Genomic DNA, 10,290 nt, shown 5'->3' on the forward strand with positions numbered 1-10,290 from the left:
TGTAATTTTTTTTGTAAAAAAAGGTGAAAAAAAAAGGATGGGGAAAATGGTTTTGGTTTGACCAAAAAATTAAGATTGAAAAGGTGTAGAATTATGGATGTTCGAAATTTTAGTCGAGTGAAGTTGCGTGTGAAATTGTGAAAAGAATGGACTCTATTTATAGTGATAATTAGGTTAACAAAAAAGGAAAAAACTAAATTGTGACAAAGCTCTACCAATAAAAATGAGAATGACAAACTACGATCAATTAAAACAAGGGATGATGAGTCATGACCAATTAGAAAAAGGATGAAAATCAGGAAAGATAATAATAAAAAAAATAAAAGGAAATACAAAAGAGTTCGAATCCGCAGCCTTGCACTTGATGTTCCCAGACAGTTACCAACAAAGTTAACTTACACTTTTGAAATGAAATGCTCTTAAAATAAAATAGTAGTAAATAAACCTGGGCCAAAATGGGGTATGTCACTAATATTGCAGAGTTTGTTGCTAGATGCATCGTGCGTTAACAAGTTAAGATAGAAAACCAGAGACCCACAAGATTTCTTCAGCCATTGGAAATCCCATAGTGGAAATGAGAGCAAATCTCTATGGATTTTGTAGGGTGTTTACCTAACATTCAAAAGGGACATGATTCAATTTGGGTGATTGTGGACCATTTGACAAAGTTGGCTCATTTTATACCAGTAAAATTCACTTACAAGACGTCACAATATGTAACAAATTTTTTGGTCTAGATAGTCAAGTAGCGCGGGGTTCCAATTAGTATTATTTGCAGATAACAGGCGGAGACCGTTGTTATTTAAAGAAGGAGGTCATGTCTTCCTGAAGATGGCTCCAAAGTCGGGGTTTGTGTTTTCAAGACCAAGAAACTCAGCTCGAGGTACATCAGGTAATTTCACATGATTAGGTGTATTGGTTCAGTAGCGTGCCAGCTAGCATTGCCTTTGGCTATGTCAGGATTGCACGACGTATTTCATGTATCTCAACTCAAGAAGTTCTTACCAAACCTTTCTTTACCTTTAGAATTGGAAATAATGGAATTAAATTCATATTTAACATTCCAATCTCAACTAGCTCAGGTCATTGATCGAGATGTCAAGAATTTGAAGAAGAATGACATTCGCATAGTGAAAGTGATTTGGAAAGGATCACCAGATGGAGAAACCACTTGGGAATTAGAGTCAGACATGATAAAGAATTACCCACACTTATTCTTAGGTAAAATTTTGAATTTCGAGAACGAAATTATTTTAAGGGGGTAGAGTGTAAAAGCCTAATTTGATTAATAGTAATTAAATTATATTAATTGTAAAAAATGGAGAAAAATTGGATTAATTATGAGTAAGTGAAACTGAGTTGCATTTTGGTAATTAAATGCAGAAACACAATAATATTTGGGCAATTACTCTCATTTATATCAAAATCAAATTTTCATTCTTCCTTCTTTCTTCTCCACTGAACCTTTATCTCTTGCATAGCCACATTTCTCAACCTTTAAGTCTTAGCCAAAAACCACGATTCAAGCATCATATCTCATCGAAAATCTTAACCCATTATCATGAAGACCTTAAGTTTTCATTTTACTCAAATTTTCCATTTATAACAAAACTCTAATCCCCCAATTCTTAAAATATAGCAATTTTGAATTTTGCATGTGGTACTAGTCTCATCTTTCAAGACCTTCTAGTAGTAGAGGAAGCAAAGATGAAAATTTTAAAAGTTTTCCTTCTCCAAAGATTATTCATTGAAATAAGTTCTAAGTTGTTGTGCGAAATTTCATTCATTTTCAAAATTGTAGTATGCATGTGCATTTTTTTATTGGGACCATTTTAATGCTTAGATGCTGAAGTTGAAAGAAACAAAGTATAAAATTTGTTTGAACATTGATTGGGGGAATAGACTTAGAAATTGGAACTAGATATTTTACTCTCAACAATTCAATTGGCGAGTTCAATTCAGGACTTGATCATGCAACTAAATTGATAGTGCAATTGGTTAAATGATTAATTAGAGAAAATAAGCTAGTTCCTTAGAAATTTATAAATTTAAATTTAGGGGTTGTTTGTCATTTGATAGAATGTTCATCATTCAATATTATGATGCTAAATTTCAGTATTCTTATGATGGACGTGTTATACAATCGGACATATCTTCTATTTGATAATTTTATTAAAGATTCATTTTAGAAATTCGAAAAGCAGACTCAATTTCCTTTAGTTTTAGTACTAATTTCATATGAAGGGGAATTGGGACCCTTTTAATGCTTAGATGCTAAAGTTGAAAGAATCAAAGTATAAAATTTGTTTGAAGATTGATTGGAGGAAGAGACTTAGAAATTCAGCTAGATATTTTACTCTCAACAGTTCAATTGGCGAGTTAAATTCAGGACTTGATCGTGCAACTAAATTGATAGTGCAATTGGTTAGATGATTAATTAGAGCAAATAAGCTACTTCCTTAGAAATTTATAAATTTTAATTTATGGGTTGTTTGTCATTTGATAGAATGTTCATCACTCAATATTATGATGTTGATTTCAGTATTCTTATGATAGACTCGTTATACAACTGATCATATCTTCTATTTGATAATTTTATTAAAGATTCTTTTTAGAAATTTGAAAAGCAGACTCAATTTCCTTCAGTTTTAGTACTAATTTCGTATGAAGAGGATTTGTAATGAGGCATGATTATGAACTTTTAGTTGATGTTGCAGTGCTGAAAACTGGAGAAATTGTCTTTACAAATTTTAGGAAGAAAGGTAAAAACTTAATGATTATATGTATATACTTTAGGTTATACTACCTGCGTTCCTTTATATAGGAGACAATTCATTTTCTAGATTCATTGAATAATTAATGTATCTAATGAATATACATACCAGATATATTGATTAGTCAATGAACCTAAAAAGTGAAATGTCTCTTATATAAAGGAACGAATGTAGTATTATATACATGAAGTGGACAAGGGTAAAAAGACTATACAATAATATACAATATAAAGGTGTGTTTGGATTAGCTTTTTCCTTCAGCTACCGCACGTTTGGAGAGTTATCCACCGTGAAAGCCAGAAGCAACAAAGTGTAGCTTCTATGCTACCGTGAATATTTGCCGTGCTTTTATATTTGCTGCCGCCAAACCAAACAAGCACTAAAAAAGTTTATCTTTTTCCAATGTTGACTCTGCATTCGCCACGTGGCTGCCTGAGAGGAGAGAGTTTTATTTTCCAATTTTTTGCTTTACACTCTCCACGTCAGTTTTGTTTCTGATTTCTCTTTATTCCATTATATTTTCTTCTTCCATTAGCATCTAGAAGCAGTTTCTGATGTTTCACCTTCCAACTCCTTCCAAATTCAATAACTGTTTCTCATCTAATACGCTCATCTCTCTCTCTCTCATCGTGAAACAAAGAAACAAACACCTTCCTCTCCATCTCAAAAAAAAATCTTTGACGAAAAATCATACAAACTCATCAATCTCAACCGATTTTCACATGTTGCTTCAATTTCTTGAAATTGACAACCAAACACACGAACCCTTTCCCCCGCGTCAACCCTATTCCCCAAATTGATTTCGAATTTGATTACAAGTAAATGGTAAAATCGGTGCCGATGGGTGTGGTACAAGGTAATTTTTCTATTTTATTTATTCTCTTTATTCCATTATATTTGTGTTTTTGATTTGGTATGTATTGACTCTTGCACTCTTCTTTTGTTTAATTGTTTAAAGTTCTAAGATGGGTGTGGCTCAGGATGCTAACGACATTGACGATGGCACCTTGGAGATAAGAATGGGTATGCATCTATTTGGTTTATCTGTCTGTTTAATTTTGTATTGGGATTTGATTCTCTGAGGTTGTGTATAAACCATACATTGGTTATTCATATTATTTGTTCTGTTGGTATTTAGTTTCACCGTAAATTATTTTGTTCATTGATGTTGCAGAATATAGAACTGTATCTAGAGTTGCTAGCCATTGGTCATTCTTGAGAAAGTTAAGGTAACAATGTCATTATGCTTTTTGATATTCTTAATGAATATTATGATCTTTTGATGTTCTTAATGTGACTAATTTATGTATGGTGTGACTAAATTTTACTCTGATCAACTACATTAGGGACCCAAATATCAAGAGATTGTCAATATTCGTCTAGGAGATGGAGCTACTAGGCATGGATAAGTTTTTGAGGTTGATGGTGAAAAGGCTGTTGTTCAGGTTAGAGCCTTCAACATACATATCCATCATCCATCCTTGCCTTTTATCTTTGAGTTAATTAAGATTTATGTGTTTGTTCTTAATCCATTTTTATTTTGAATTTTCGTGCTTAACTAATAGTAAACTTTTAGAGCATATTGGGTTGGAGATGGATCTTCCATTTATTAGTAAGCATTTTTTTTGTTGAATTTGATGAGTATATGAAATGGATTACATGAACTGATGTATTTTTGTGGGTGAATGTGTCCGTAGTGATGTCGGTGAATTTGGTTGATATTGTTATTTTAATAATTGATGAAGATGTTCATCCTTTGATTTGTCTATGCTTTTTTTAGTTGATATCATCATTAGCAGAAACATTTATTTAAGAATGGTTTCATTTACAATATTTTCTCTCATGTTCAAACATTATTTATAAGTGATGTGTGGACTCCTTTTGTCTCTTACAGATTTATATATATGGGCTTTGAAATTGCTATGGAACAACATAGCTGGTATCATGTTGGATTTATATTCTTATCCATTTTATCCTTTCTTTTTTCCTTAATAGTCAAGTGATGTGATTTCCATTAGCTAAGTGTTTCACTTCCTTCTTGATTCTTTTCCTTAACTTCTCGATAATTACTTCAGATATTCATTGTAGTTGCAAGGTATTTTGTACTGATTTCTCTCATTACTAGCCTATGATTGTGGTACAAGCAGGATTTCCTTATACCGATAGCAACTCTATTACTTTCCAAAGTTTATGGTCTTTGTTTCCGCCTAATCCTTTTGCTCAATACCTGAGTATACTTACAGATGTAGTTTCAACCCCTGAAGATAATGTTCTAAGCTGGAGTAAACTGGGAGAATGTGCCGATTATGTCGTTGAATGTGTGATTACAATTGTATATCCCCTTTTAGATGATTATTTTCTTCCATGGTTCTATATTTCCTTTTATTCCACCCTTTCATTCAGCCTTACATGTGCCACTCCAATAATTTAATTGATGTATCTTTTTTTATTGACAGAAGGATATATATAAATTGCTTCTGGCCACATTCTTTCTGTGCTTTGTTCTGGCCCTGTAATATGACAATATAATCCCAAATGCTACGGGGGATGAGGAAATCTGTGTTATATATACTTTCTAAATCCTCATTATTGGACGAGAAACAGAGGATACAAAGTGAAAGGTAACGACTATTCTTTGATTGAAGGAGAGTTTAGAGATGATGATAATGCTATGTTTCCTTTCCAAAGGGCTCCTTTTGGGATAAGTAAGTGAATTTTTCATACATTTTAACTGTATTTATAAAAGGGTCTCTTTGCATTTAGAAAATGTTTTCTATTTTCATTTTCGGTTTACACTTCTAATTACAATCTGTCATTTTGTTTCCGTTTCGGTTCCTCTCTTCAAATATCCGTACAAGTGATAGTGTAAATAACTTTCTAATACCAGAAAATGAAAACCGAATAATATTCTCTAATACACGCTTAGGATTCAACTTTGGCTCGACTCTGATCTTGTGTTTCTATCGTTTCAGGTATCCTTACTCCTTGCCAAGTTTTATAATATCAACGGTTTCATTGGTAGTAGTTATTGCCTGTCTGTGGATTCTGGTATGTATCTTTACTTTTCATGGATTTTATTTTCCACAATTGATGCTATCATTCCATAATCGAAAGTTTCTACCTTAACAAAATACTTTAAACTGCATGCAGGAAACACTTCAAAAACACAATGATAACAATGTGTCTACGAATGATGCTGAAGATTTAGAAAATGGAAGCAAGAAGGTCGACAAAGAAAAGACAGTCCAAAAGAGTGAAATCCTCTTCACGAATTGGCCCTTAATGTCATCTATAATTGCTTATTGTGTCTTCCCACTTCATGATATTGCTTATCAAGAGGTAAATTTGAAATTCATAAAGTTAAAATTAATTTAATTAAATACATGGTTCTTTTGAAATCTCATGCTTCTTTTATATGTTTTCTCTTTGTGGTGTGTTAGTCCTCCAAGTCTAGGAGGTTTGAACTTTACAATTGATGATGTTGGTAATGTTCTTGCAATTTCAGGTGCATCTTTATACCCTTTAACAATTTGTATTCCTATTATTACATAATACACATTTTGTACTTTTACTAACTTCTGAAATTTCCAGGTATAGCACTTATGATCTACCAACTAACCCTATACCAATATATGGAAAAAGCTTGTGGACCTGTTGGCATTGCCAGAATCACAGGGGTTAGTTTAATTAGTTTCATCTTATTGTGGCAATTATACTGAAAATCTGCATCACAGGGGTTAGATTAATCAATTTCATCTTATTGTGGCAATTATACTGAAATTATGTATTTCACTTCTTGTCATTTGAGTTATGTTATGTTACAATGGATGTTTTATATGCAGATAATTTCAATACCACTTTTGCAAAGTTACATGTTCATAGCAATGTTGTCAGGCATATCCTTATACATATTTATTAGTATTGCTTATATTCACGAGCATATTATATCTGTAAGTTCATTTCTTCATTTGGTGAGAAAAGGTTTTTTTTTTTCTATTACAAATTTGACTGATTGTATTTGTTTTGATAGACTTATAGGTGACAATTACAACAGGTTTATTCCTTGTACAAAATAGAATAGTGATTTAAATATTCCTTGTCAGGTTTATTCCTTGACAATTTCAACATGTTGATAGACTTATAAGTGATTTAAATATTTTTATATACGAAAGAAATTATAGAAATCGATTTATTATCTCTTTTAAAAAAAATAAACTATTTTGGTTAGAAATAATTAATAAATTATTTGATTTTTCTTAATATTCAAAATATTAAATATTAACGGGAGCACGGAGTTATTGATTAAAATATTGAATATTAACGGGAGCCAAAGTTACTTATCAAAATTTTTAATATTATCGGAAACATTAAGTTACTAATTCAAATTTTGAATATTAACGGGAACAAATTTTGAATATTAACGAGAACACAAAGTTACTGATCAAAATAATAAATATTAACGGGAACAAATTTGAAATATTAACGAGAACACGAAGTTATTGATCAAAATAATGAATATTGACGGGAATACGAAGTTACTGATCAAAATAAAGAATATTAACGGGAACATGAAGTTACTGATAAAAATATTGAATACTAACAAGAACAAATTTGGAATACTAACGCGAATACGAAGTTACTAATCAAAATAATGAATATTAGCGGGAACATGAAGTTACTGATCAAAATATTGAATATTAACGGGAACACGGGAACATGAAGTTACTGAATAAAATTTTCAATATTAACGAGCACATGAATTATTGCTCAACATATTGAATATTAACGGAAACATGAAGTTACTGATCGAAATATTGAATATTAATGGAAAAATGATGCTTATTGATCAAAATATCTCAAACTTTGGCTCAACCCACTGAAAAGAAATTTCTATATTTTACACATCTGATTTTAAGACATTTATCTCTGTAATAATATCTATATTGAACAAAATAACACTGCCATAACGAATACATGTGCGAACGCACAGATATTACACTAGTTGGAGTAAAAAGCTTTCATGTTCATTTATTTATTTATTTGTGAACAAGGACAAGGGTTAAAAAGACTATATAATAATTGGAGTTAAAGAGCTTTCATGTTTTATTCTTCTTTTAATTACATGTTTGTTTTGTTGATTATGTCTAAAACTTTATCTTGGTTTAATTCCATGTTATGTAACTTTATATGCGTGGAAGTTTACATTGTTATGACACAAATGTGTTTCGATGTATCCGACATGAACTTATTTTATAACTTTAAAAGTATCAACTATCGATTATGTATATCCCAATTAAAATTCTACATAAATTTATTTGTGATATTATATCACCTATCTAATAGTATAATATTTTATCATTAAAAGAAAAACCTTTAAAATACGAGTAGTAGTGTTCATTCACACCATAAAGAGAGAGACAAAGCTCAAGTAAGGGTATAGAAACCACCTTTAAAACATACTAGCAAATGGGCTAGCACATATAGACCGATCGCTAGGTCCGAAAAATTATAGGACTTGGGTCTTAAAATTAGTGCCTATATTTTTCAGAGTCTATTTAGCTCAGTCGTAAAAAGCCCGCTATCCATTAGGGCTAACCCATATCGACTGTGAATAACCTATCAGGTTCGCATAATTATAAATTTTTTAAAAATATATTAATATTTATATTATCTTACTACAAAATAGCATATTGATTTTTCTCACTTCACTAAATTTTATCTCTATTTTATTTAATCTTTCTCTTTTAAATATTATACATTAATATAATCAACATTTTTTTATCATATTATATTAGTTTTATTCTTATAATAAATATTCAAGTATTATTTTATACAATTTAGACATATATTATATTTAAAAATATATTATAGTATTTATAAGAGATAATATAGTATTTAAAAATATATTATGTTTAAAATAAGATAACTTTTAATTTTATTTATAATAAATATTATGGAGTTTTTATTTTAATTTTTTTAAATAAAAAAACTTAGGGTTGGATAGTCCGAAACCCATCTAAGACCGAATTCGAGTAGTAAATCTTAAGCCCATCTTAATTTTGGTTTTTAAAAGTGAAAAAAACAAATCGAATAAATGATTAATTGTGTGAATATGAAATAGCAATTACTTTTTATTTAAAAGTAAAGTAACCAACTTTCACTTATATTCTTTAATTATTATTTTGACATATTTAAAACAAATAAATAGTAAAATAGAAGAAAAAAATAGCCACACCAAAAGGAAGTATTTCCTTTATATATTATCATAGATTATAGATATACTTATAGAAGATATCACCTTACAAGGAGTCAAATGTCCCGAAGTGTAACCTATATTAGCTAGAAGATAAAAGATTAATACCACTTCATGCATAAACAGATAAACTATTTAAGGAACTTTTATTTTAACTCCTAGTACACAGAGTAATTATACAACTTATAAATAATTAAGAATCTTCAATTCCATCCATTACAACAAGTAATTAAGAACAACATCAAGAACAAATATATTATGTAGATGACATTGGAAGTTAATATTAATAAGAATCTTCCATTATTTGAAAATGATATAAATATCATTGATATCGTATTATATGTTGTTAATTAACTGCATACGAAGTTAATAGACGTGTTACGTCCACAAACAACAAGTGCTAAGTTTAAGGGAATATTAGGGTTTATCCCCAAAACATTAAGTTTAATGGCTGTACAAAGACACAGTGCAGCATCAAGATCAACAAGATTAGCAATAAGGGAGCAACAAGGTTTGGATTGTAAAGGGGAAACCACAATGCCCACCAAATTTTGCAAAAGAGAGACGCAAACACGGAGATTAGGACAAGTCGACGGTGGTGGTGACACCACTGGTGGTGCCTGAGCTGAGGTAGGGGTGGTGAAGAAAAATATAATGATGGAGAGAATTAGAATGGTAGTGGCTGCAACACCCTTTGAACCCATTTTGAAAAAGTATGTATGTATGAAATAATGTGATGTAGGTGAATTATAAGTAGTTTCCCTTGTGGTTGATGAATGAGCTTGAAGAGTCTCAAGAGCATACTTTATAGGCAAATTAAAAAGGACTTTAGGTTTTTTTATATATATAAAAATCGGGTATCCTCTACGTTCAATAATTGTAGAGACTAATCCACGAGTTTGGGAGGATTATAATAGGCGACAAAACTCTCCTCAAAAGATTTAACACTGTCCCCTCTAGTTAAGATAAACTGAAAGAGACCTCTATCATATCAACTAAATGCTATTCAATACTTCGGTTTTTTTGGTTTTCTTAGTTTGATGGAACTTCATTTCTTTTTCCTTATTAGTTGTATTTATTTATTTATTTATTTTTTTAAACCAAAACATTAATCAATAGGATAAACTCTCTTTTCTTTTCTTTTTTTTAATTTACAAAATAGGATAGAACTCCTATTTGTATTTGAAAATAAAAGTGAGTTAATCAATATTTAATACTCCACATCTAAATGACTCATAATCCATACTAGTAGGAGTAGCACAG

At 30.4% G+C, this 10,290-nt stretch overlaps 1 protein-coding gene and 1 long non-coding RNA gene across 2 annotated transcripts; one reads left to right on the forward strand and one right to left on the reverse strand.

Annotated features, from left to right (window-relative positions):
• The first annotated feature begins 3,397 nt into the window (after nucleotides 1–3,397).
• On the forward strand, nucleotides 3,398–6,109 carry LOC131599840 (uncharacterized). The gene is made up of 6 exons (XR_009282928.1): nucleotides 3,398–3,630; nucleotides 3,733–3,797; nucleotides 3,949–4,003; nucleotides 4,121–5,479; nucleotides 5,747–5,822; nucleotides 5,925–6,109. It is a non-coding gene; the product is annotated as an uncharacterized LOC131599840 (long non-coding RNA).
• Nucleotides 6,110–9,377: 3,268 nt separating this feature from the next.
• Nucleotides 9,378–9,731, reverse strand: LOC131598003 (pEARLI1-like lipid transfer protein 3). The gene has a single exon (XM_058870656.1). It carries the CDS (start codon nucleotides 9,729–9,731, stop codon nucleotides 9,378–9,380), a length of 354 nt encoding a protein of 117 aa, XP_058726639.1.
• Nucleotides 9,732–10,290: the final 559 nt, after the last annotated feature.

Source organism: Vicia villosa, linkage group LG4 (genome assembly GCF_029867415.1).
Source record: "Vicia villosa cultivar HV-30 ecotype Madison, WI linkage group LG4, Vvil1.0, whole genome shotgun sequence".
In the NCBI taxonomy this organism is placed as follows: domain Eukaryota; kingdom Viridiplantae; phylum Streptophyta; class Magnoliopsida; order Fabales; family Fabaceae; genus Vicia; species Vicia villosa.